Raw genomic sequence first — 27,976 nt, 5'->3', positions numbered from 1 at the left:
TGCCTGCCAGGTAAGTGGGGTGGGTGGATGGGTTTATGGAGCATATCGAAGTGAGCTAAATACCAGAATCCGCTTTGGGATTCTGGCAATTCTGGATTTTTTCCCCATTTCGAGTAAACCCGAAGTGGCAAACCCAATTTTTTTGGCCATGCCCACACCTAGTAGACACCCAACTTTCAAAACAGATCCACAGATGAGCGGAGTGGAGGGTCATGGCTTGTTCATCTTTCCCCTCCCTGCCTTCACGTGCTACTTCAGATACCAGGATACCAGTGCTACCAGTGGGGAAGAGCATTCAGTGTGGTTCCTCTAGGCTGATACCAGCTAGAACAAGATGGCATCAGGGCTCTGAATACCATCTTGGAGGTGGTAATGGTGTTACATTGTTTAATGGGAAGATTGTGGAAGGTGGGAGAGAAGGGTTGAGTGGGGGAGGCTGGAACAAGGAGAAGATGACTGGAGCCCTCCACCTTCTGCTCCTTCCATCAAATATATGGGTTGTAGCCAGCTTAAGAACCACTGTACCATTACCACCACCACCAAAGCCATCCCAGATCTGATGTGCATGCTTACCGAAGATCCTTTAGCACCTTTAGGACCAGGGGGACCCTAGAATAAAGGAAGGGTAAAACCAGGCAATTAGTGAGTTAAGTAATTCATTCTGGATCAATCTGGCCTGCCTTCAAATCTGAACCAAAGTATTTGTTTTGAATTTTTTAAATTCAGAATTAGAATAACTTTTACAGGAATTAGACAGATACAAAATGTTCTGTAACATACTAGGGGAAGGATAGGTGGGCATGGCAGAGGCCTCCCCTGGCCTGTGTCGGGGCCAGAGCACCTGGTCAGATTGGCCAGGGAGGAAACTGCTGCAGCTTATTCGATTTGGAAACAGGAGCTTTAGCTTTCTGCTACATACCGGTAACCCTGGAGGACCAGGAGGGCCAATTGGGCCAGAAGGACCGGTGATACCCTGGAGAAGGAAGCACAAAGAACATCATCATGAACTTTGGTGAAGACACAGATGTTTGATGACCACACACTGGGGAGATGATACTTCCAGCTTGGATGCTGAATAACACACACTACTTTCACTTACAAGTAAGGCCTTGCTAAGTTCAGTAGAACATTTTAACACAACCATGATTTATCAGTTTCCCACAGACTTTCCCAGTAACCCACCTGTTCTCCTTTAGGCCCTGATCCTCCTTGGGGGCCTGGAAGTCCTCGGTCTCCTTTCTCTCCTTGCTCGCCAGGAGGCCCAATGAGACCAATCAAGCCCGGATGACCCTAGAATAATCAAAAGCCGCATTTCTAAACTTCCAAGGCTCACAGCAAAACAAACAAAAAGGGTGTGTCTTACGTGCCGTCAAGTCACCTCTGATCTATGGCAACCCTATGAAGGAAAGACCTCCAAACGTCCTATCATTAACAGACTTGCTTAGATCTTGCAAACTGGAGGAGGTGGCTCCTTTTATTGAGTCCAGCCATCTCCTTGTAGGCCTTCCTCTTTTCCACCTGCCTTCCACTTTTCCTAGCATTATTGACTTTTCCAGAGAATCTTGTCTTCTCATGATGTGACCAAAGTACGGCAGCCTCAGTCTCATCATTTTAGCTCCTCGGGAGAATTCAGGCTTGATATGACCTAGTACCCACTGAACAAAAAGTACCACCATAATGGTAACCATATTCCAGATTACATGTAATCCCCGCCCCTTGTGGAATAAAAAGCCCCTCCCAAGCCCTTTTAAATTCAGTTCTTCCAACCTGGCATTATAACACATTTAAAATTATTACATTTTCAGCGCAATCCTAAGAAGAGTTATTCCAGTCTATTCCACTGAAATAAATGGAGTAACTCTGCTTAGGATAGCACTGTTTGTTTTGCTTGGTGTCCCCTCAGTGACCCCTTGTCTTCCCCAATGTTTTTAACTGTTTTTATCTTTTGTATTTATTTTAAGTTCTGGTTTTAAGCTGTTTTGATGATATGATTCTATGATTCTATGTAGTTGTGTGTTGATTTTAATGGCTTTTAAAATGAGATTTTGATTTGTATGTTTTAATATGTTCGCTACCTGTGAGGACTGGAAGGTGGGACAAATTTTTTGTTGAGAAATACATGAATAAATAAAATGTACTTATTTGCTGCTATCCAGTGCAATGTCAGCAATGCAAAACGCCTATGACAAGTGTCTCAAACAGAAGTTCCAATCTGAAATTCCAAGGCCTTAAAAATTTTCTTGGGAATGTCCTTCTCCCACAGAGCACCTCAAACCCGTTAAGCAGGACTACTCAGAAGAAAGACAGAAGACACAAAACTTGGCTGTTACAGAGGATGAGTTTTGAGGCCAGACACGCATGCTCCTCCTCACCTTTTCTCCCTTCGGACCTGAATCTCCTTTCAAGCCGGGTAAACCGGGTGGACCCTTAGAACAATAAAAAGATACATGTTGAAAATAAGTAATATTGTCCCTTAAATTCATTGTGAATCAATGAGAAATTTATTTGAGGTGGAAATTTTAAAATCAGACAGGAATTCAGTTTTCCAGTTCTACAGTTGGAAGATCTCCCAGTCAAGTTTTAAAGAGTGTGTTGCTGTGTGTCAAAATGTGTGTGTGTGTGTGGGGGGGGGGGGCATTTCAAACACACACTCCAAGTTGTGCAGGTCATGTTCTCATTTGCACATCCATCCAAATCACTACTGTGAGATCTCCTTTGCTAGACTGGAGGATCTGACATTTAATGCGAGTACGCAAAGGTTCAGCCCCAAAACGAACAGAAAGACATGTCTGGAATTCCCAAACGTACCAGTGGGCCTGGTGGTCCATCAGGGCCTGGAGCACCTGGGAGTCCTTGCTCGCCCTGTAAAACAATTATTTTTGTGTCATGAATAATTCTTAAGTTCTGCTACCCTACACTGTGTATTACTTAAGACTCAGATACAGTTTCCACAGATTGGTAAGGTATGGATTTTTCTATATTTAGGCTTTAGATGTGGGGGTCCCATTAAGAACTCCTGGGGGTATGAAGACACTACTGTAATGCATTATTAATAATCACAGTTAAATGTTTGATAAAATGTTATGTGGAAAGGACATAGATAAGTAGAATTCTAACTTGAGTAGACTCTATGATATATATTTGATATTCCCTACCTACCTTTTCCCTTGTCCTCCCCTATTCTTATATGAGAAAACTAAGAAAAAGCTATTAAAAAAGAAAAAAGAACTCCTGGGGGAAGGGAAATCCTATTCTTTCCAAACGAAACCCCCCATGTCCACCAGCCACTTTCTCTCTCCCACCAATGACTTTGGTGCTGTTTACTTGGGTTGCCAACCATTTACAAAATCGACCCCAAATGACGAGAAAAGGTTTGTCTGGGCTATCCAGGCCAGGGCGCTCATCTTGTAGTGCTTCATAAATATATGACCTGACATGGATGTGCCTGCTGTTCAGATTTCTTTAACTGGAGCATAGCCACAAATGGCTACTCCATGAAAGGACTGTCAGCAATACGTTGCGGAGGATTCTCTACCCATCTACAAGGCTGTCCCCTCTTTGACCACCTCTAGATAGAGAAGGTAAATTTAATTTCTCTAAGAGGAAATTTTCAAAACAACAAAAAAGTAGGATTTCTAAGGTGAATTTCTAAGACTTGTGCCATTCTCTTGAACCCTGCGCCAACTTTGAATCCTGTGCCATCTTACCTGTGCAATTTTGTACCTTGAGTGGGAAGGAATAGGATAAAAAGATGGGAGATCCACCTCTTCAGAGAAAATGACATCTACTTTAGTTATGAAAGCAGAGTTGTCACAGTTCGAGGTCATCATGGTGAAAAATGCACACATTCTTGGATGAGAGTAAATGTAATCAGATTATCAGTTTAGGATCAGGCAACCCAGAGGGCCAGATGAAATTCCCACTTCAGCAAGAAACACACTGGGTGATGGGCCAGTGGTTATCTCTCAGCCCAACCTACCTCTCTGGAAGACGTGTAGGATAAAAATTTAATTAAATAAATAGTTTGTCAACAGTGTACCCAGTCAAAAAACTATGGGCAGATGTTATTGGTAGGATAACCTTCTAGGTGAGCGCTTTCAACTGAATGGGTGACAGAGATGGAAAGTGGGTTATCATGAGCATAGACAGAATTGTGTAAAGGCTTGAGGTGGGACATCTGTTTAGTTTATCAGAACTACCAAATGTTCAGGTGATCTGAAATGGATTCCCGGTTCTCCTGCTTCAGGAGAGATGCCCAAGCAATCACCTCGTGCTTCAGGATTATTGATGCTGATGCCCACCTGCAGTATCAGTTGCAAATAATCTGTAACCTAGGAAGAAGGGAATAGAAGGATCTTACTCCAGTCTGGGCACCAGGTAAACAAGATCTGGCAGGTGGTGTTGGACCCTATTAAATGAGGACCTTCTGGGGACCAGGAAAACAAACAGCAAGTCCTTGCAGTCACCAAAGCACTTTAGCTTCTGGACTACTGGACAACACTTCCAACTACTTTGTCAGACTGCACAGGGAAGCCATTGAAATTCACAAGCATAAGCAAAACTTCAACAGGAAAGAAGAAACCTTAAGAATGAACAGAGCATGGTTTCCAGTTCTGAAAAACACCAGGCTAACAAAACATTCTATCCCCGACAATAGCCCTGCAGAGAAGATTAGCACATCAAGTACCAATCCATATGCAAAAGAACCTCCTCAGGATACAGTGAAGCCTCCCGCCATTAGCATTCCACACCCTGGGAAACTCTTACAGGATGACTCCGCTCAACCCCACCCCTCCTGAGTAGATACAAATGACCTGCCAACATCTTTTCCACACTGTGACACTGAGAGATCTCTGTCTTTTGGTGCTACACCTCTGAAGATGCCAGCCACAGCTGCTGGCGAAACGTCAGGAACCACAATGCCAAGACCACGGCAATACAGCCCGGAAAACCCACAACAACCATCACTTTAGCTTCTATTAGGCATGAAAAAGAAGCCTCTTTGGGTGAGGGTGGGACTTGGACCAGACGTTTCTATCACTGGAAATCTCCAAACAAACAAACAAACAAACAAACAAACAAACAAACAAACAAACAAACAAACAAACAAACAAACAAACAAACAAACAAACAAACAAACAAACAAACAAACAAACAAACAACGGAGCTAAGACTTTCCAGCCATATCATCATCCAAACGTCCTTGGACAGCCTCTTTCAATGGAAAATGTCATGAATATCCCCATTTTCCTTTCAAACTGTAATCAGTAGGTGTGCGCATTGAGAAAATTTCCATTTCAGTTTCGAATCCGTATTTCCAAACGAGGTCCATATTGTTATTGTTTTTTTCTTGGCGGAGAGCTGCTCTTTGGGATCTAGTGCATTTGTTTTTTCCATTATCATGAGTTTCAGCCCCATTCTTTGAAATGAGACTTTCAAGGCTCTTTGGGGCAGGTGTTTGTGCACTAAATGGCACTAAAATTACTCAGAATGCAGTCCTCCCTCTGAACTTCGATTCACCGTTTCAGCACACACAACGATGGGGTTTGGTGTTTATGAATCCCAAAGAATGCTTGCAGAAGATAAGCGTTGGCAGTGCATGCTCACACTGTTCCTTTCGGGGGAGGGAGGGGAAATGAGGCTCTGGGATGGTTATTTTCACTTTTAACCAAAAACTGAATCGACCATTAGTCCTCCTCTCTCTAAACCACTGATCCACTGAGTGTTGGTGGGCACACACTACAGTAGAAAACTGGCTGGCAAAGCAGTAGTGGGGCAGTGCCCAAGCAGGAGAGCACTCCAATCAGTGCAGTGCAGTGCAGCAACATTAACAACAATCCTGCTTCAAGTACACTTTTTTCTTTTTGTCTAATGCCAAGTAATTATTACCTTTGCATCTTGCTTTTGCCTGATGCTGCCATGTTTCCTTGTGCTTTGCAGTTTTGTTCCCACGATGAGAGGCAAATCCAAATCCTCCCTTTTGATGCTCAGCATTCCACTGCAAAACGGGGTGTTCTTGCATTAACTGCCACCAGTCTTCTCCATCGGCCAAGTGGAGGCAGGCAGGCAGGCAGGCAGGCAGGCAGAACGATTGCTTGAACCCGACCCCCACCCCCCGCCCAAACAGACCTGCTTTTTACCCACAAGTTGGTTTTGAAAGGTCGGAGTAGGCCGTTTCTAGCAGAGGGCTTGACTTAAGCTTGATGTTGAAAATTTGTTTTTTTTAAATAATGTTTTGGCGGCGGTGGAGAGGGGGGTACTAATAGGATGAGAGACTGAGGAGAAAAATAGATTGGTTGATGCATAGTTTGATTGAACAGACTCTTCGCACGCCCTCAGCAGCACTTTTCCTCAGTGGCTCAAGTGCCCTCATGGGGGGGTGGGGGAGACAGACCAGTACCTGGATAGGATTGCAACCCCCCCCCCCCAAAAACCCTGATGCACTCATGGGCACATTCCCCCTGCCTCCAACGGAGATAATAAGGTGGTATAACATGAGGACTCTCTCCCCTTTGGATCGGATTGGTAGAATGCCATTAAGGAAAACAAGATGCTGCTGGTCCAGTGCCTGTGTGCCTGTCGGCTGCTGCTGCTGCGTGGTGAGAACCAAAATGAAACACACAAGCATCTTGATGTGAAAGTGCCATTATAACTTTGGGTTTCCCAGATTTGGTTCACCAGTCCAGATGCCGCTTTAACGAAAAGAAACAGCAATTTCTGGGTGTTCTTCTGGCATTTGTTTCATTTTGCATACCCCTAATAAAGAGCACACATACATACTCTGGAATGCAGATACCACTTGGAGATCCAACAAATGCAGAGTTGCAGCTAAGATGAGAGAATGTTTCTCCAAGATATGGGGGCCATGGCAATGCACAGAAGTGTCTCTTGGCAGCCTTTCTAGCAAGTCACCCAGCAACATGGTTTCCAGAAGCCACACATCGGAGGACCCAATTCCAGGCTCTGGCATAACGCATCAGTTGGCCCCAATGGAAAAGGGAAGAGCTGGGCAGTCTGGCATCGCCTGCTATTGGACTTCCTGATTCCCACAAAAGGAATGGAAGTGGAACTAGATCCTCTCAAAGATTGAAGGAAGCTGGTTTCTTACTGATCCAACTGGGATCAGAATCTTTGGCTGGGCTGAGTGGACAGAATGAATAGAAGAACTGGACATGCTTTCTTGAGTGCTGTTGGGAGGGCTTTCTTTTTTACTTCAGTCTCAATGAAGACATTACCCAGTTGCTGGCCAATTGCTTGTCTCCAGAAAATGGTTTGCTAACCATGATAGTAGAAGAGCCTGGATCAATGTGCCAAGCCTGCAGCCACGTGTTTGTGCTGGCAACAAAGATGCCATGGCCTAGGGACTGAACTGGACCAGCGATGTCCAGGGAGGAATCTGTGAGTAACACGGCCATCAGAGCGATCTCGCAGATTTGTGTTTAACTAGTTCATGGCCCACATGAGAACAGATCTGCGAAAAACAGCAAAAGCTCTCCCTGAGTCCTCTAATTCTTTCTTAGGGTTGCCTCAATCCTCCTGTCATCAGAATCAGTAGGCAGTAACACCCCTGCCCTTGCTTGGAAAGGCACGTTTGAGGTCAAGGCTACCACTGGAGCCCCAACTAATGGCACCATTAAATGTTCCAGAACCTGCTGGGGGACCAGTGATGGAAAGGAGGGGTAAGTGATCAAAGCCTTGGCTGGATTATCCCACTCTTATTTGATAATCCTGTTGAAGACCTCTAGATCCTTGAGAGGAGAGGAAAGGGGAGCTGAAGGAAGACTGAGCCAACCTCTTGGGCAGAAGCTCTGAGCAGGGGGCTCAGGATCCATTGCTGTTCTCATTGCCTTTGTTAGGAGCCTGGAAAGGTGCTTAGGGGCAAGCAGCCTGTCCTGACCCAATTCTATAGGTCACAGCTCCTCCCAAGAGAGCTCTCGTTCTTTCTTCTCCATGGAGGAAAGCATCTTTGGAGTCAGCCTCTTGCTCGTCTGGGAGTATGTCCTAACAACCATATCAGTAGGAATAGGGTGGAGCTGGGCACTTGGAGAGTGGTGCAGTCTTTAGTAAGAGCAGGAGAAGGCAGACCAGAAGTCCCATTCTGGGCAAGATGTACATCTATAGTACAGGGTCCAACCCCTACTGTGATTCCTGCATCTGCCTTTCTGGTTCTTCTTGCCCTTGGGAAGACTGTGGGACTGGCACTTCTTCTTTGAGCTTGCAAGAGCATCTTAGAAAGTCTATGGCTGTGTGAATCCCCCTTGCAATTTCTTTTTCATGCAGACAAGGCAGGCTGAGTGGAGTGAGGGTCCCTGGAGGGAGGACAGAGATCCCCATTGCAGTCTTGAAGAGTTACTTTCCCCTTCCCTAAAAGAAGGGAAATGAGTATCGGAGCCATCTCTGCCAAGGATGTCGCGTGAAAGGCTCCAAGTTTGCTGGTTGAGAAAAAAACACCATCTCCTGCACTGGCTTCAGCCCCCAGATTCTTCTCTCGCTTAGAATGACCATGAGATCCTACAAATCAATCAAGTAAAGTTTCTTTTCTCACCTTTCAAAAAACAGATTCAGAAGAGTTAGCCGTGTTAGTCTGTAATTGCAAAATAGTAAAGAGTCCAGTAGCACCTTTAAGACTAACCAACTATTGTAGCATAAGCTTTCGGATGCCTTTGGCATCTGGCAAAGAGAGCTGTGGTTCTCAAAAGCTTATGCTACAATAACGTTGGTTAGTCTTAAAAGCGCTACTGGACTCTTTACTCTTTCGAAAAAACACTAATACAGAAGCCCTTTCATTGGACATTCCAAAAGAACCCAACTGTCCTGGCTGGGGGAGGCATGAGGGAAGCCCCTTTTTTGACCTGCTCTCCCAACAGAAGCTTTTATTGAAGGATAGTCTTGTTTGTGGCCAAGAGGAGGATCAGATGTAACGAGCAGAAAGCCCTGCAACCATCGAAGTGAGGAAACAAGAATTGTTCCACTTATTCTTGTTTTTAGAAGTTTTTCTTACATCTTTTCTTTATTCTCTATACTTCAAGCCCAATGCAATCCACATACTCCAGAAAGGTACAGCTGACAGAAAGAAATACACAAATATAAAATAGTTTTCTTAAACCCCAAATGACCCCTTAATCTCAGTCTGCCCAGAATGGACCAAATAAGAAGGATGAGATGAGGAGAGCTCTGTCAAATGTTGGGTAAACTGGAAGACCCAGTCTAATGGGTAAACTGGAAGACTGGACTCGACTATAGGAGAGTTTGGTGGATAGGGAACTGGTTAGAGGACTGTACCCAAAGAGTGGTGGTCAATGGTGTATCATCAGATTGGAGGGAAGTGTCCAGTGGGGTGCCGCAGGGCTCAGTTTTGGGCCCAGTACTTTTCAATATTTTTATCAATGATCTGGATGAAGGAGTGGAAGGGCTGCTCATTACATTTGCTGATGATACCAAATTGGGAGGAATGGCAAACACCCAAGAATATAGACTTCAAATTCAACAAGACCTGAATACTCTGGAGAAGTGGGCAGTTGTGAACAGGATGCAATTCAACATAGATAAGTGCACATCTGGGCCACAAAAATGTGAAGCTCAAATAAACGGTGGGGGATACACTTCTGGGTAGCATTGTATGCGAAAGAGATCTTCAGGTAAGAGTGGACTGTAAACTAAATATGAGCAGTCAGTGTGATGCAGTGGCAAAAAAGGCAAACTCAGTCTTGGGTTGTAATCAAAAGGGCCATTGCATTGAAATCGCAGGAGGTCATAGTTCCTCTTTATGCTGCCTTGGTTAGGCCGCACCTGGAGTATTGTGCGCGGTTCTGGAGGTCTCACTTCAAAAAGGATTTGGACAAAATCGAGAGGGTGCAGAAGAGAACGACGAGAATGATCAGGGGTCTGGAGGCTGAGCCCTACGAGGAAAGGCTGAGGGCCTTGGGAATGTTTAGTTTGGAGAAGAGGAGATTGAGGGGGGACATGATTGCTCTCTTTAAATATTTGAAAGGCTGTCATTTGGAAGAGGGCAAGGAGCTGTTCCAGTTGGCCGCAGAGGATAGGACTTGAATCAATGGGCTTAAATTACATGCAGAAAGGTACCGGCTGGATATGAGGAAAAACTTTTTCATGGTCAGAGTAGATCAAAGGTGGAATCAGTTGCCTAGGGAGGTGGTGAGCTCCCCCTCACTGACAGTTTTCAAGAAGAGGCTGGATGAATATTTGTCAGAGATGCTTTAGGCTCATCCAGCATTGGGCAGGGGGTTGTACTAGATGGTCTGTACGGCCCCTTCCCACTCTGTGATTCTGTGATTCTGTGACTTGGGCATCAATTAACTGAAGGATGTTGGCAGCTCTGCAGCTTGGGGCCAGCCCTATAAATGGCCAACCCATTCCTAGCTTTATATTGAATGAAGTCTGGAACACTCACCACAGGGCCAGGGATTCCTCGCAGTCCATCTGGGCCAGGTTTTCCTGGTGGTCCCTGAGGACCCACAGGGCCTGTTTTTCCAGGAGGCCCTTCCAAGCCTGCTTCACCCTGAAGACAAGAAGCAATGAAAACCAAGCTGTAGAGAAGAAAAGATGGAAAGGAGTTGGGGTTGACTTTCTCTGTGCTGAAATCTGTCAGTGATTTACCTTGGCCCCTTTCTCTCCTTGCCGGCCTTCGGGACCTGCTGGCCCAGGAGGGCCCTAGTTGAGAAGAGGGAGAAAAGGAAGAATTACCGTCAGGCTAGAGAGAGGGGCTAGCTGGAAAGGTATTTTGAGAGGGGACAAATATTGCAACTACATATGAAAACTGAAAACTGAGGGCAAAACTACACATTTGTGCTTTTAAAGAGCTGGTTCCAGGTTCCCCAGACCCAACTTTGGTTCCCCACAGCCACACAGAAGCTGCAGGTAACAGCATTTTAAAACTAACGGAGAGCCTAAATGAGCTTGGAATGATGCCAACAGGGGACAAAGGGCTCCTGCCTTTCCCTCCAACCGTTTTCTGTGCTGAAACAGCTCCGGGGAGGAAATATTCCCCTGTTTCTGCTGCTCCATGTGCACAGAACACTTCATGTGGAAGAGCAAAAACAGGGAAATAACACCTCTCCAGCACTTCCTGTGTGGGAAAATATAGGCGAGGGAGAGCCCTGCAGGAGTGGCTGCAGGGGACCCAGCTCTTCAAAAATGCCAGCATGTAGTTCGGCCCTGATGTTCAACCCAAACCAAGCAACTAAACTAAGATGTTCAACCGATACCTTTAAGGAAGCTGGACATTCTCTTCCTAAAATGTGACATGAATATTTAACAAGGAAGGTTTACTTGAACTGTATAAATATAGGCTCTTCTGAGCAACGATACCTACAACTCCTAGCTGAGCTGCCCAGAGGTCAGTTAGGGTTTCTCATGAGTTTTCCTAATACTTACTTACTTACACACATATGCACATACAACTTACTCTTTTTCCCGGTGGACCTGAAGGACCTGGCTCTCCAGTTGGACCAGGGGAGCCCTGAGGAAGGAGAGGACACGATTACATGGACAAGTCAAGCAGAGTAATGGCTGAATCAGTCCTGCAACCCAGGCCCACTCGCTACAGGAAGCACAGAGCAGCCGGCGGGGAAGGCTTCTTGCCAGTCTTTTGGAAGGGAGGCAGATTTCAAATGCATCATCACCTGGAGACAAGGCCCAAGCTTGGGATAGGACGGGGGAGAACGGGTCATTTTACCAGGGCCCAGAACAAAGGGCACATGCTCAGTACCATGCTATATAGTCTATATGTAATGTCAGAAATATAATGGAGAACTTTGTTTCATGATCCATGAGATGGTAGGTAGAGGATAGGCATAGTTACAAGCCTGTACCAGATCAAAAGAAGTGATGCTTTGGCCCTGCCTGGAGGCAGTTGGCACTTGTTGCGTGCAAGCAGGCCAATGGCTGTTGCAGTAGAAGAAACAAGCGCTCTCCGGGAATAAGTCCTGACAAGAAGAAATCCTCATCTCTAGCAAGCAGATGCAGCACACCTGTATTCACTTACCGTCTGTCCAGGTTCACCATCATCACCTTTATCACCCGTTGGACCATCTTGACCCTGAAAGAAAAGAAAAGAAGCTTTAGAACCTTGTCCAACTGCCAATCGCTGTGCCTTGAAGGTAATATTTCACAACCATACAAATTTGGAATGGAATTGCAGGCACCTCTTCATATCCATATTTTCAGAAAACAGAAAAACAAAAACATGCCAGGAATTTCTTCAGGACCTCCCTCCCTCCCCAGTTTTCTCTGGTGTCTCTACAGTAAAGAGCTTGAAACAAACAGCAATACAAGGTGCAGGGTGTAACCCTAGGCCTATTCACTATTCACAGGTAAATCCTACCGAACCCACTGAGACTGTTTTCCAAGCAAACATGCTTAAGATTGTGCTGCTTGAAATGCTTCTTAGAATAAGCAAAGAAGAAAAATCTCTCACTCTCCTTGGTGGGTACTTACAGCTGGGCCAGGTTCGCCGGGAGGTCCGGGGTCTCCAGGAAAACCAACTGGACCCTACAGAAATACATGTAAGATGGCAAGAGCGTTATCTGCAGATGCCTATTGGACTTTGCTTGCAGCGCAAATCTAAAGAGGGCACAAGTTTTGCAAGCAAGATGCCATGAACTCAAGAGAGGGAGGTTGCACTGTCTGAACTGTTTTTATTTTATTCATTTGTTACTTATAGTTGTACCTTTCCCACTAGGACTCAAGGTGGATTACACCATGCAAATCAACACAACATCAGTAGGATGATACATGTGATAAGCAATGTAATAATATTAGGACTGCAGACATTTGAAATAAAGCTGTCATTTTATCAAAGCATAAGTATTAAACATGACATGTTAAAATACAGAACATGGTATTACATAAGTAGAAACACAATTAATTTTCCTGTGCCGATTTGTTATAATGTAGCCCTATTTCCTTTATAAAAATGACTTCCAAGCAATTTAGCTTAATGCAATGTCAGGAGTGTGGGAGCCCTCCTGATTGCTTCGGACATACCGTTCCACCAGGTGGGAGCAACTACATAGAAAGCACATGGACAGCTGAATTTCCCAATTTCAAGGTAGCACGTGCAGAAGGCCCTGCTTAGATGAGAGAAGTTGTTGTAGTGTGTCACAGGGGTAGAGGCAATTGAGACCAAGGCCATGAAGGACTTTGTATGTGATAGCCAATACTTTGAACTGAGCTTGGCAACTGATGGGCAGCCAATGGAGTGTTTGCAAAATAGGTATGATATGCATGCTACGCATAGCTCCTAATAATAACCAAACGAGGGAATAGCTGAAGTCTCCAAGATTTTGAGGGGAGATCTATGTAGAGTGCATTATAGTAGTCTAGTCTAGATGTCACCATGGCTTGGATCCAGGTGGCCAGGTCAGTGGAATGCAGGTAGGGGGGCATCTTCTAGGCTAAACTGAGTTAGAAAAAAGCATTTTTTGCAGCTGCATTAACTTGCTTCTCTTTTAGTAATGCTGGGTCCAATATAACTGAGTCAGCAAGAGTCAGCTGAACCCCATCAAAAGTGGGAAGCATGATTTTTTTCAAGATCTCCAGTTTCTCAAACCTTTGTCTTGTCTGAGTTCAGTTTCAATTCATTCACTTTCAGCTATTTAACCACAGCAGTAAGGCAGTAGCTCAAGATTTCTACCACATTCCTAGGGGATCTGAACATGAAGATATAGAGAGGGGTGACATCAGCATATTGATGACATCCAATTTCAAAACTATTAATGCTTTCCCTAAAAGCTTTACACAGAGCTTGAATAAAATGGAGTCTAAGACTGCACTGTGGGGAACCCCACAGGACAACTCCGAGTCTGAATATATCTGGTCTCCCAGATGCAACCCTCTGAGTCTGATTAACGAGGAATGTTTTAAACCAGACCACACCACATCTCCAATACCTATTTCTGCCTTCAAATGCCTCAATTATGAGGCAGGATCTACCTATCAAAGACTGCTAATAAAAATCCAGTAGGAGCAACAAAAATGCATGGCCTTTGTCTCTGCCCTAGAGCCTTGCCTGAAAACAGACCGAAGAGGGTCCAGACCAGCGTTCCCAGTAACGTGCGCTCCTGCGCTATGGCGCACGAATTTTTAGAGGGCAGCGCACAGCGGGAGAAGCCCAGCGCAGAGAGTTGCCCTTGGCCTCTCTCTGTCCCCCAACTCCAGAAGCTGCAGGAGGCGGCGTTGGTGTTGGCGGCATCAGGCAGATGCCCTACAAGCAGACTTGCTGTCCCGTGCACGGCTTTTCTGAGCCGCAAGCAGAGCAGACTCCAGGGAGCTGTTGAAGGCTGCAGCCCACATGACTTCCTTGCCGGCAGTGGGACTGGGGAGCCGCAGAAGGCGGCGGCCTAGGCGGTGTCTTTGCCAGCAGCGAGACCGGGCAGGGAGCCGCAGAAGGAAGTGACCCGCACGGCTTCTTTGCCGGCAGTGGACCAGGGAGTCTCAGAAGCCTCGTTAATCCCGGCACTGGAAGCTGGAAAAGGAAGTGGGCGGCAGTGGGCGCCCATGCAGCCTTGGCAGGGGGAGCTGGAGGAGAGGTCCACCAAGCAGCTTCTCTTTCAATTTGGTGAGCTTCATGCATTAAATATTAAATAATGAGAACTTAATTTTTGCTCTTGTTGGTGTGTAGGGAGAGGGGATTATCTTTTTTGGGATTTGCATTCTGTGATATTTAACTTTATGCATTCCTTATGCATTCATGCATTCCTTGAGGGTATTTCTGGTAAATGTCTGGGAGGCAGCTAGTTATCTCCAGGGTATCATGCTTTTTACTAATCTTCCTACAGTCCTGTGCTGATCCATGAAAAATGCAATAAACCAGAATGTGGAACTATCTCTTTTATTACAAAACACCTCTATTGTGCTTGCAAAGTCAAGAACAATTCATTCTAAGTGATTTTTAAATGTGCTTGTATTTTTAAAACAAGGATTTGCCTTGTAGCTTGCATGTCTCAGGCATCTTCCAGAAACCAGCATTGATAGCAGTACATTCAGGACATCTGACAAAGAGAGCTGTGATTCTTGAAAGCTTATGCTACAGTAAAGTTGGTTAGTCTTAAAGGTGTGACTAGACTCTTTTCCATTCAGGACAGTCATTCCTCTCTACAGGTTTTAATGGGGACTTTCCTTACGTGTGTGTTCTCCCTTCCTTTACAGACCTTTCAGTCTGTGAGTTTCTTTTTTTGTGCTCATGCACTGTTGCTATGATGTGCTTTATCCAACATAATTCATTTGCACACGTGCTGTATCATTTAATGAGTTACCAACCCCCCAAACCCACCAGTTAAATGTACCTTGTATACATGTCCCTTTGATTGGTTAGCTGCTTCCCTGTGTCTTATTGGTTGTTTTCATGGTTTATGTCCTTCCTTCTTTTTTTGAATTATGGCCAGTAGGTAAGGAATTTAACATGGCTGTGAGGTCACCACAAGACTAAGGCGGAGACACTGCTTTGGAGAGTTATTGTTGAGGTTCTTCAAAGCACCTTTATACTGTTGTCCAACAGGACAGAAATCAAGGCTTGCCCTATCTCAAGTTTTACAACATGTACATTAAGATAGGTATGAATGCCTATGCAAAGTTCACCATAATGTTGAAACAGTGCAATTGTTTTACTTCAAGACAAATAAGAAAAAGATGTTCAAATATAAAAGCATCTTGTAAAGATGCTATTTTAACTTCGTTATTGCATACATAATACATATTCATTTCTAGCTCTTAATTTTCTCATATTATTCTTTAATTTCACAGAAGTATTTCATGCCAATTGCTGAGCTGCACATCTGCTCAGGTTTCCAATCAAAGCTCTGTATGTTCAAAGCATTTCTTAACTAAATTTCAGTCTAGAGAGATCCGGACACACACAATCTACAGTCACCCTTAAAAATTCAGAATTATCACTAGCATATTCTGAGTCTAGCAAATTAGTTTGTAGTTTGTTTGTCTGTTTGTAGACTGAAATACATGTTTTAGAAAAAAGGAGGCGTGCTCACACTGCACAGCATCGAGGGAGTGTTTGTGGGGGGGCCGGTCACTAGGTTTGTACTTACATAGTGCTGGAAGGGCAGCAACTTTTACAAAATTATTGTGCAGTTGTACTATTAGACAGCATTACTAAAGCACTACAAAGAAGAGAGTGACTATAAGCTTTTGTTCTGAGGCAGCCATTCCTTCACTACTTGTTGCTACTAAACAATGGCACTCCAAATAAAAAATAGTCTCTGTAATGAAATGTGACTTGATTCTGTCTACAGGTATAAGCAAGCACCGAGTCATTACTGACCCATGGGAGGGGGACATCACATCACGATGTTTTTTTGGCAGACTTTTTACGGGGTGGTTTGCCATTGCCTTTCCCGGTCATTTACACTTTACATTAATTAAAAAATTATTTCTCAGATATTAATTAGGTTGAGGTTATAAACTTCTAAAAACTGCTTTGCACGATAGTCAACTGTTTGTATGTTTGTTTTCTTGTAGGTTGCAATCTTTTTTTTTTAAAAAAAGGTGCTCTCAAAACTTTTATGCAAGTCAGCTCACAAAATAAATTTTTGTGAAAGTTTCAGCTCACAAATTTTTTTTTTGGCTCACTACACTGCACAGCTTAGAGGGAACATTGGTCCAGACCAATGAATTATCCAGGAGGATCTGAGTTTGTCCCTCAACTACTCTGTTCCCTCAACCACTCTGTCCAGAAAGGGCAGGTTAGAGACTGGGTGATGTGACCACATCATGTTTCTGTAGGGATAGTTTTAAAAAGAAGTGAACAGATAGCCCCAGGATCCAGTGAAGACGTCTCAGGCCTTTTCTGCCTGGGCAATTTTTGCTGGTTCTTGCTTTGGGTTTTCTTCTGAATTTCACACACTGAACTCCCTCTTCAGGTTTCAATGAGGTGTTTTCAAGGGTTCTCTTCCAATTTTCTGCCTGTACTTATCCCACAGTTTTTTTCTCAATGTGGTTTTGAGTCGGCTTTTTCAATTGTGTAGAATCTTCCATTTGGTTCCACCCACCATCTGTTATCCCCTCCCCGCTGCCCCTGCAGGCCACTTCTCATTGATCGGTCTCTCCATCCTCCTCACAGATCCTCCCTCCTCCTCCTGCCCATCATTCCCCTCCTTTTCCCCCACTACTGACAACACAGGGCCGGGTCCCTCCAGTTGCCATAACATCATAATGTGATTGGGCACAGCCAAAAATAAAGAAAAAAGGTGATGGTAATGTGACAGTGCTGGTGTTGCCGACATCCAGGGCTTTTTTCCAGCAGGAACGCGGTGGAACAGAGTTCCGGAACCTCTTGAAAATGGTCACATGGCTGGTGGCCCCGCCCCCTGATCTCCAGACAGAGGGGAGTTTAGATTGCCCTCTGGAGTGGCCACCAGCTATGTGACCATTTTCTCCGAGGGCAACCCACTGAGTTCCACCACTTCTTTTCCCAGAAAAAAAGCCCTGCCGACAGCAACACCAACAATGATGTCCACACTTCACCACACAATCCTCTCTATTTCATGGCACTGGGGGCAAAAAAAATATGGCAAGCACAGCAGGATTAAACAGCATGTGGCAAGGCAGGTGGCCAAAATGAACCTGATCTTTGAGGAGCGAACATTCAAAAAGAGAAGAGTAAATCACCTGTGAGAAAAAGGCCCCCATCAAAACATCCCTAATTTAACTCAAGCAAGATTTGTAGACCAAAGTATTCAGCAAGAGCTGTTAGCAGGAGTGCTCAATAACGCAGTGGTACTTATGCAGTACTGATTAAAGGTTAAAAGAGTTTATTTAGGAACTACATATCTGATAGTAAAAAGGGCAGAGATAGATGCTGTCTATCTAACTACATCATAGAGAGAGTGGATTCAGGAGAGAGGAGGAGGAGGATATTGCCCGGTTTAGCCCAATAGGAGACCAAGACAAGGAAATGACCTTTAGGAGACAAGAGAGTTGCTGCCCTCACTATCCTATCTAACTGATACTTGCTACACTCTGTACGGAAAGGGTCTTCTTCTCTTCTTCCTTATTGTACACCAGACATTGCTATTTCCAAAAAGAGCAACCTCAGTTTTGACTGTAATGGCCTAGGGAAAAATGGTGTAAATAGAGACTTGGACTGACTGCCTATAATATCACATGGCTGGGTCATGTGATGTCATTCTGCAAAAGTGGGGATGCAAACAAAGAGTTGCTGCACAAACTACAGTAACAGCAGATACTTGCCTGTCCACTGTGCAAGCAGATGACATTCAGGCTGTGTGCAAAAGCCCCAGGGAACCACAGTGAGCCCTGGCTCATGGCAGCAGGGGCAGTAAAATGAAAAAGGAGAGCACGTGGACATCACATGCCACAGAGAGCACTGCAGAAACAAGGGGTGGTGCTCCTCCACGTATCTGTCCCAATGAACCAAAGCAGAGGCAAAATCTCAAGGCAGAGCACAGGTTGCTGGTGTGACTTGATAGAAAGGCTTCCTTCTTTCCTGGCATTACAGCTCTTGAAATACAAGGAGAGTTACTTACAGGGCTACCTTTGGGACCGTCATCACCTGGTGGGCCTTTGGGACCTGGAGGACCAGCAGCCCCGGATGGACCCGCTTCACCCTTCTCCCCTCTTTCGCCTTTAGGACCCTGTAAGGGGAAGATGGGAGATCATGTTATCACAGTTTAAAAGCTTTGTCCGTTTATTAAAGGGGATGTAACAAACTGCAAGGAAGACTGTTATGTATTAGCATAGCTTCAAGCTGAGCTAAGGCTCCTGAAACCTTCATTACTATTGGTTGTTTCATGCTGGCAGTGGCCAATCAGATCTGTATAATAAAGGCCAATCACCATACTGGAAATAAGTTACTATGTATATGGTTTATGCAAATGAAGGATTCTAACTACTTGTTTTGAATTGGTTGTTGCTAAAAAGGTTTTCCTATGTATAAATTGGCTCCTGTTGCACCTGGTTTCAGTCTGTGTGCTTCCAGTCTTCAATAAAGTTGCTGTTATGAGCTGTTAATCACAATACTTAATAAAGACAATGGAAAGAACCCAAGTCCAATCCACAGACAACAAACACCCAGAGCTGATTTACATACTGAAGTGTCAACGTAGCAGATTCGTGGGCTGTAAATAGACGTACCTCTGGAGTTCTCTGCTTGGAACTTAGTTTCCAGACATGCAGTGCCCACCTTGGATCGGAACCATGGCAAGGGAAGAGGCGGAGCTTAAGCCCTCCCTCAACATGACACTATTCTCTCCATTTGAAAAAAAACTCGAGGGGTCTGCTATTCAGTCCATGTAAGTTTCCTCAACTGGGAAAACAAACAACTCTCCATGGACTTATCAGATTGGAAAAATTGTGTGTGCGCGCGTGCATGCACATGCGTGGGAACACATGTGCGTGTGTGTGTGTCAGGGGGGCTTAAGGTCCTTCTTTGCGTGGGCCAGGGTCCCAAACCAAATGGGGCCCTTGCACACTTGAAAACTGAGTTCTCAGCACAGAACTCTAAGTAGAGGCCTGACGGCAGTCCCGTGAATTTTGTAACATAGCCTGGCCTCCACACTCCCATCCAAAGAGGAGATGCGGACAGAACGGATGAGTGCTCGTACAATCTTCAGGACCAATGTCTTGTTTGCTTGGTGGCCTAGCTTGTGAGCAGGGAAGTCCTGGGTTCAAATGTCCCCTAAGCTTACTAGTTACCCTTAGGCAGCCGCTATGCTCTCAACACCCCCATACGAAAAATGGAGGTAAATAGTGACTTAACTTACAGGGCTATGGCATGAATTACCAAGTTAATGTACATGAAATGCTCTGAATGCTCAAAAAGTGATCTATAAATGTAAAACTTTACTGGCAAGTTCCTCAGTGCAATGTGTGGGCAGGGCAGGGAGCCCCCACTCCCCACCCGTTGCTCCTTCTGTCCTTCCTGCTAAAAGCCAGGGGCTGCCTTGCCCCTGACATATTCACGGCCACTTCCGTCCTGAGAGGGAGGCAGGGTGGCCAGTCCCGCTCCAGCCTTCGTACGCCAGCGGCCACAAGGCAGATACGATTTCATCCCTGCTTCTCTGTTACAGTCCGCTTGCTGCCCTTGAGGGAAGTAGGCTGGGACGTCCACGTGCTCTTGCGACAATTAACCAGCTAGGCTCCTGATACCAGGGAAGAGTTGGAAACTTTGCTGCAGCACACGCTGGGCCCCTCCCGAATGTTGAAATTGAGGCGGGGGGGGGGGGATTGACACTCGGTGCGTTCCTAGGGTTCCTAGGTGCCCGCTGGTGGTGGGCAAACTCCCGGGGGTTTGCCACCTTGCCTGCCAACCAGGAGGCACCTCAGGAATGTGCACCACATGCGTGCTCCCAACTGGTGCTGCGACGTCACTTCCAGAAGTAACGTTGTCGCACCGGCCGCAGGACTGTTCCTGTGCAGGAGTGTTCCTGCACTTTGTTTGGGGCCGATTTTGGCCTCAAATGGGTGGAATGAGGCCCACATTTCCAGTGACGAGGACCTCACTGACAGCACGAGGGAGGGTACAGGGACCTGGCAACCCTATGCACATCCCACGAGAACTGCCCATCTCAGTCTGGGAACAAATGAGATGCTTGTGCTGCACAACCCAGGGAAGAAGATCCAGTGGTTTGGTGGGAGTGACAGAAACTTCTGTTAGGCCTCCAACCATCTCTGCGCATGCATCTCTCATCTGAATATAGAAAATAAAACATTTCAAACTTACCGGGGGGCCAGATTCTCCCGGCAGGCCAGGTTCTCCAGCTTCTCCTGGTTCACCCTAAAATTACAGGGTATCATGTAACCAAGAAAAAAAAATGGCATCACATTTGCTTTTGATAGGGGGAAGGGATGAGATACAGCCCTTCTCCCCTCTCAAGTACACCTGCTCCTTTGAATTATTGGAGTCTGGACAGGGCACGGCAGAACCCAAAAGTCCCTGACGTGGCTCCTCTGTGTCCTCCTCTTTCAGCGCTCACCAGAGCCATCACTGGCCAAAGCCATGCCTTCCCTGCCAGCATCCCTCCAGGCCCTCACCATTCTAGGCACGGGCTGCCATCTCCAGCAAAAGGCCTGCTCCCTGAGCCCTGGCCAGCAGCAGGAATTACAAGAGGGGGCAGATTCTATGGCCAGCAGTTGTCCGTGGCCCTCCTTAGGTGGTCTTTGGAAGCAAAGTCATCACCTGGTTTCTGCTTCCCCCCAGCACTAGCACTGGCACAAGTGTGGTGGAACTGCCCTCCTGGCTATGAGGAGGTATTGCCAAAAGAATTTGGAACCTTCAGTTGGTTCAGAACACAGCAGCCCCTCTGCGGATGGGAAGTTGCTGAACTGAACTGATTTCACTTGAATCAAACACTATCCAAAGCTTCCAGTGTGTTGAACACACCATCTAAAGTGCTGGCCTTGATCTATGAACTCCCTGATCGTCTGGAATCAGTGCATCTCCCCATCTAAACCTGCCCGTCACCTCTTCAAAAGACTTTATTAGGATATCCCCACAGTCACAGGTTGGGTGAGTGGCAATTTGAGAAGACCTTGTCTATGATAATGCCCCAGCTGAGCAATGCCCAACCTGACATCACCTTTATCTTATTCTGGGGGCCAGGTCAAGCTATTTGCACCCTGACAGGCAACACAAGCCCCCTGTCTTTCAGCTGTTTCATCTTGAAAAAGCTGGATATAAGGTATTTATATAAACAAATATAAAAACACATTTGGAATGGAATTAGCTTCCTTATTAGATTCCTCAACTGATAGAGGAGACTAGACTGCATTCTCTGTTGGAGAAGCCTTGGTGGTGAAGGGTGTTGTTTACTGACAGTTTCTTCCTTGGGCAGCCCTGAAAATTCTGAAGCCAGCCTTGCCTTGGGCTTGTAGCTAGCGGCCTCTCCCCCAACTTCATCTTGCTCTGCCTCATTAACCCATTCTTTCACTCATAGGAGTTAAAGAACTGCTTGCTTGGTCTCAGTCAATGCTCCCCGCTGGAACAGTCATAGCTAAATGTTTTTTTTGGAGTCCATTTCTGTCCATGATACATTACCTTCTCACCCACAGATCCAGGATTTCCAATCCCACCAGGTGGACCTTGAGGCCCGTCTGCTCCTGGAGATCCAGATGGACCCCTTGGTCCTGGGGGACCTGGGGGACCCTTTCAGAGGGAGGGGAAAGAGGCATTTCATCAGTGGAAAGATAATTCTTTGGATGGCGAAGTACTTGGTAATATCAACATATCAGGGAATAGGGGATTTTAAAAAACAGCAAGAACAGAACGTACCATTTGGCCAACATCACCCGTTTCTCCTTTCTCTCCAGGAGGTCCCGGTAAACCCTGAAAAAGCAGAATCAGATGGACTTTTATGTATGGCTCATTTGCACATTTATTACTTTTTAAAGATGCACCCTTGAAAACACTGTAAGAATATATGCATTAAAATGCCTCAGTAGTGTGAGGCAAACCTAGGTTTGCAAATGTTGTATAGACTTACTCAGGACTGGCCAAGGCTCTGCTGAGCACATTCTGTGGCAAACCCAGGGTGTAATGTGTAAAAAGGCCTTACAGTGGGGGTTGCAGTAGAAGAGGGAGCCTGGCTTCTTCAAGTTCAATATGCTGTCTCTTGCGGAAGCAAACCACTTACATATTATTACAACTATTGGGAGCTGAGAGGGTATATTAAGCTGCAGCTATTAACACTAACTGATGGACACAGGTTGTTCTTTAGCAGCCAGAAATTGAGCCCCTTCTCGGGCTGGGCAAGGGGAGGTATATAAAAAAAAAGCCAGGTTGATAGTGCAAGAAATGAAAAAAATATGGTTATTACTTAGTTTAAAAATTCCCAAATTCCCTACATGTTTCACCAAATTGGCTTCCTCAAGGGAATCTGTAATATAATATGCAAATATATTAACTGAATTTTCTTAATTAAATAAGAGGTTATGTTAAAATTATATGAATGAATAAAGTTATATAAAAAGAACCACTTACAAGAAAAAGATTTTAATATCAAGTAAAGTACGGCATAAAAGCCTAAAATGTGGTGAACTGTTTCTAATGCATGCATCTGACAAAGAGAGCTGTGGTACTTGAAAGCTTATGCTGCAGTAAAGTTGGTTAGTCTTAAAGGTGCGACTGGACTCTTTTCTATTTTGTTTCTACTGCTGGCTCCTGTAGACAAATCTTGTAAACACCTCCAAAGAAGGTATTTATTAGTCTCATTTACAAACACGTATGAGTGAAAACTGACCGTCACATCAAGGTGATTGCCAACATTCACCAGCGTAGCTCTGAATCTGTTAGTATTGCAGCAGCTGGTTCAAAATATCAAATTTTGGTTTGTTGATGTTAGCTGCCCTGAGCCTGTTCGCAGGAGGGTGGGATCTGCCAAGAAAATGTCATGATGCGACATCCCCCCCATGGGTCAGTAATGACTCAGTGGTTGCACAGGGGACTACCTTTACCTTTAAATAAATAAATTCACTATAATGTATATATGATTCTATCATCTTAGGTTCTCCAGACAAGGGTAATGTCAAAATGCACTGGGCATCTTTTAATTAATGCTAACAAAAATAACATCTCTCTACCTCATACCAGCTAGAGACAAATCTCTAGAGACACATCTCGTTTTCTTCATGCATCTGATGAAGAGAATTGTGGTTCTCGAAACTTATGCTACAGTAAAGTTGGTTAGTCCTTAAGGTGCTACTGGACTCTTTACTATTTTGCTACTACAGACTAACACGGCTAATTCCTCTGGATCTCTTGTTTTGTGCCCCCTGTTTTCTGGTGTGGTCCCCCCAAACTATATTCAAGCACAGGAAAGTCAGCACTAAGCACCAGCTTGTTTGGGAATGCAGACTTGCCTAGCTCTGGCTCTGTCTGCCCCACTCATTTGGTTCTCTTTTCTCTTCAAAAGGAAAAAAATAGCTCCCGTGTGCTTCTAGAAACAAAATATTCAACAACAGCATATCACTTCAGTAAAAATAGCCATTAGCGGTGACATCCTAAGCCAAGTGCCATTTTTTTAAGTCAATTCAAGTCTTACAGTGCTTATGATGGCATTGTGAGCATGTTAAACAAAAACATATTTGTAACATCTCACCTAAACTAACCATTGCTAGAACCGGGGGGGGGGGGGGGCAAGTAGAGCATTTCCAGGCTTTGCCAGCCCACACCAAGCCCAGCTCCTGTTGGAGGAGGTGCAAGCTGAGACAATGCTCTGAGGCCGGCAAGAAACTGCGACAGCAGAGCATGCGAGCAGCTCAGCTCAGAGAGCAAAAATGGCTGACTCTCCAAGTAGCACCTGTCCTGCTCTGGCCTATTGCTCAGGAGGCTTCCTTGGGACAGGCACGTAGCCTGCATCCCTTGCACAGCACTGCACCAGTTGCCCATTGGAGGCTTGCTGTGAACTCAAGCTCCTCAAAGTTACCTGCAAACCGACGGGGCCTGGGGGCCCAGGGAAACCTCTTGGTCCTTCATCACCTTTCTGCCCAAAGAGACCTTGCTGTCCTCGAGGACCAGGCTCCCCATCAGCCCCCTCAGGAGGAAAAGAAGGAACATTGATCAAACAATTGTTGCCAAATGGGATCTTCCTAGCAATCCTCACAACTCCTCCACTGACTACAGTGAAGCACCCCCTTGCACAGAAGGCTCTTCCCTAGCATGGACGCCACCTTAAAGAGAAGTGCCTCTCAATGGGATGGCCAGCAACCAAGGGGACAAGCTGAGGGAGAGAAGACATGCACCCTTTTCCATCTCTACCCCATCCCAGATCTAAATTCTGAAAAGTTTGAAACCAGTCTGAAACCAGCCCTTTCACCGAGCAGGCTTGCTCTTTTTGAATCAGATTACGCTTCCTCGAAGGTGAGAGAAAGGCACTATGCATGTGCTTAGAGACACTTTTTCTATTAGTAGAAAAGAGCAAAAGTCCAGTAGCACCCATAAGACTAACAAAACGTTGTTAGTGTTACAGGTGCTACTGGGTTATTGCTGTTTTCTACTGCTACAGGCAGGCTAACATGGATACCCGTCTTGAACTTTTTCAATTGGTTTCACGTATCCCAGGATTCAAGCCTGCTCGTTCCTAAGCTGAGTCCTGGCTCAGGTTAAGCCCTCCCCGCCCCTCATTATACGCATAATTCTCAGCGGGATTTCACAAGGTATCTAAAGATTAACGGTAGGAGCCATACTTACAGCTGGACCTGGTTGGCCAATTGGGCCCTGTGGGCCGGTGGGACCTGGCGGACCCTGTCAGGAAACAGACAAATCCCAGTGAAATAGCCAGGTGGACACAGGGGGGCACCCGGCCTCAGCAAGCGGGAGGAAAATGCTGAACAGAAGGCTAAGCCCAGCTCATGCACTAGTTTCACATCCTATTTTGCTGGAAATGGCAAGAGGTCCACCCCTGGGATTTCTCCAGCAACATCAATTTGCCAGATGGACATGGGGGGGGGGGTTCCTAAGAAAGAAGGGTCCATTTGTCAGGAGGCGGAGCAGCATTCCTCAGCCTTGAGGAGGATGCTGGAGAAGCATCGGTGCTCCTCGCTGACTGTCTGCTGGGCGATCGGTCGGTGTGTGTGTGTGTGTGACTGTGCCTTTGTTCAGATGCAGACACAGGGATTCCAGGAGCCAAGACCTCCCCCTTCCCCAGTGCAGAAATGCTCCCTTTCACCCAGCCCACCTTGGAAGGGCTGAGAGATCAGTTGTTGCCTCAGAACTCCTCCTTTGCCAAGGCTAACAGGGTTGTGGAAGGAAAGAGGAGGGGAGCTTCATGACACCAAAAAGATATGAGACTACCCACCCCAAAGCCACACTTTACCTGTTCCCCTTTGTCACCTTTGCTTCCCTTCTGTCCAGGTTCACCAATTTCACCCTATCAAGCAGGAAAATGCCATCATATATCACTGTGTAAACACCACGTCAAAGCAGAACTTCCTCATCAAACATCTGGAAAGAGTTTGAGCCAGGAGGGCCAGGACAAGGCTCAGCAGCTGCATTTACAGTCCTCCCAGACCTATGATTGATTGGATCATCATTTTGGCTAGCCTCAATGATCTGACAGAGGACAACTGAAATCTGTGTATTGTCTTCTGGAAGAGTTCCAAGGCACCTTTGGAGCCTCTGGCTTGGGAGTGTAATCATGGAAAAATCTGATTAAAATATTAAATAGCTCTTCATTGGTGCCCCTCAAAGGATTTCAGCTCTTTCCACCCTCCATTACCAGGTAGACTGTCATTCATCCAGATAAGAGTTGTTGATATAAGAACATACGAGGTCGGGCAGGTGTAACGTCCATGGAATCTGCACTGTAACATACAGTCTCTGCCCATCTGTCTGTGGCGTAGATTGGGGTCAGTTTGCTTTGCACAAGCAGGCCTACCCTGTACCATTCTGTTCTCACATTCCAACATGCACCCATTCTTTGCTTGAAAGTATCAAAAATTCAAATGGGGCAGGAACAAGAGGCAAAATGGGAAACAGCTCTGTACTGTACAGCTCATCTGGCTGGCCCTTCAGAACAGTTTTGCTCCGATTCATCTAGAGGATGGAAATCAAGCTAGACCTTTAGCTGACCACTTCTGTCTCTGCAAGTGTTGTGGTTTGGAGACCAGGGAGAAATCTTGGTTGGTTCCACTGAACTTCTAAGGGAGAACAACTCTGCAGGAAATGAGATAATTTTTGCCCCACAGTCTCCCAGTGTAAAACACCCGAACTTTAGATTCTCTCACCTTGTCTCCATCTTCTCCTGGTGGGCCAACAGGACCTGCTGGGCCTGGAAGCCCTACTGGCCCTTGGATACCATCACGACCTGCTGGACCTTGAGGCCCTTTCTCACCCTAGAAAGAACAACAGAAAATTCCAACATGGTCAAACAACTTTTCCTCTGCAAGTTAACAGAGATTTCTTACCATGGGTGTTCACTAAAGGCAGTCTAGATCCTTTGGAGCAACCTCTTCCAAAGACAGTGGAATGGGACAGTGCCCTGCAAGAAGTTGTTCACCCCCGCACTTCCCTAAGCCAGAACAAGATGTTCCCCGTGCCACTTGATCTTGGCAAGTTTTGTCATGAAAAGATTTCCTGACCTCAGCCGACTATCCCCCCAAAAAGGGGAGGAAGTGAACTCTCTCCAGATGGTGCTAGTTCTTTTTCTGACAGCTACAAGAAAAACTGTCTTTAAAAGTGAAAACCTTCAGCAAACTTTTTGCTATGAGCAAAAAGGGGGATGACATCAAGGGAGGAGGACCCAGTTAGAATTTCTTTCATGTCAGCAATCTGCAGGTGAACTTTTAAGAACCTCTTAATGTGCAGACAATTAGAAACCCTAACCCTCCCCACCCCACCCCACTTCAAACACTGTTCATGACATCTGCTTGTCTTTTTAGTTAAGACATGCTTACATAGAACACAAAATATCCTGGACTAGAGATGGGCACAAACCAAAATACAAACCAAAGTTTGTCATGAACCAGGCCATTTTTTGGTTCATGAACCGACGGCTCATTGGAGTTCATTTCTGACAAACCACGACAAACTGCTATGATTTTTAGAGTGGTTCATATGGCTCATTTTTCAGTTCATCACTGCAGACAGCCTGGCACCAATCAATCTGTTGCCTAGGCAACGGTGGGGGGCCTTTCTGCAGATCTTCTGCAGCCCCAGAAGTGACAAACTGATGAACCAAACAAACCGGTTTGTGAACTGGGCAAGTTCATAGAGATTCGTGAAATTTGACAAACCACAAACCACAAAGAACCATTTTCCCAGTTCGTGCCCGCCTCTATCCTGGACCTTTTTACTCTCGCAGAGTCCTGCCCACATCCCCTATAACACATGAGAGATGGTTGCCAATGATTGCCTTTGTACCTTGGGGAAGAACACTTCTTAGACAAGAACACAATCTGTACGCCTTTGGAAAAGCATGCTTTCTTTGCCCAGACAGTCAGAGGATAAAGCCCTGTATGCTGGGGCAGATACCTCCCTCCCCACCTTTGG

General features: G+C 45.6%; 1 protein-coding gene across 2 annotated transcripts in view; it reads right to left on the bottom strand.

Annotated features, from left to right (window-relative positions):
- The window catches only part of COL5A1 (collagen type V alpha 1 chain), a 404,609-nt gene that overhangs the window by 39,442 nt on the left and 337,191 nt on the right, over nucleotides 1-27,976 (bottom strand). For both annotated transcript variants that reach the window (XM_054997811.1, XM_054997812.1), the window contains exons 43-60: nucleotides 26,713-26,820; nucleotides 25,803-25,856; nucleotides 25,178-25,231; nucleotides 24,414-24,521; nucleotides 22,262-22,315; nucleotides 22,028-22,135; nucleotides 20,714-20,767; nucleotides 18,519-18,626; nucleotides 12,457-12,510; nucleotides 12,005-12,058; nucleotides 11,426-11,479; nucleotides 10,618-10,671; nucleotides 10,412-10,519; nucleotides 2,809-2,862; nucleotides 2,373-2,426; nucleotides 1,183-1,290; nucleotides 920-973; nucleotides 574-609 (exon numbers count right to left, since the gene is read on the bottom strand). In XM_054997811.1, the coding sequence (XP_054853786.1) occupies nucleotides 574-609; nucleotides 920-973; nucleotides 1,183-1,290; nucleotides 2,373-2,426; nucleotides 2,809-2,862; nucleotides 10,412-10,519; nucleotides 10,618-10,671; nucleotides 11,426-11,479; nucleotides 12,005-12,058; nucleotides 12,457-12,510; nucleotides 18,519-18,626; nucleotides 20,714-20,767; nucleotides 22,028-22,135; nucleotides 22,262-22,315; nucleotides 24,414-24,521; nucleotides 25,178-25,231; nucleotides 25,803-25,856; nucleotides 26,713-26,820 (1,278 nt within the window). The remainder of the gene's footprint in view (nucleotides 1-573; nucleotides 610-919; nucleotides 974-1,182; nucleotides 1,291-2,372; nucleotides 2,427-2,808; nucleotides 2,863-10,411; nucleotides 10,520-10,617; nucleotides 10,672-11,425; nucleotides 11,480-12,004; nucleotides 12,059-12,456; nucleotides 12,511-18,518; nucleotides 18,627-20,713; nucleotides 20,768-22,027; nucleotides 22,136-22,261; nucleotides 22,316-24,413; nucleotides 24,522-25,177; nucleotides 25,232-25,802; nucleotides 25,857-26,712; nucleotides 26,821-27,976) is intronic.

Source organism: Eublepharis macularius, chromosome 14, assembly GCF_028583425.1.
Source record: "Eublepharis macularius isolate TG4126 chromosome 14, MPM_Emac_v1.0, whole genome shotgun sequence".
In the NCBI taxonomy this organism is placed as follows: Eukaryota; Metazoa; Chordata; class Lepidosauria; order Squamata; family Eublepharidae; genus Eublepharis; species Eublepharis macularius.
The sequence above is the reverse complement of the archived record's forward strand: the minus strand, read 5'-3'. Positions and strand labels throughout refer to the sequence as shown.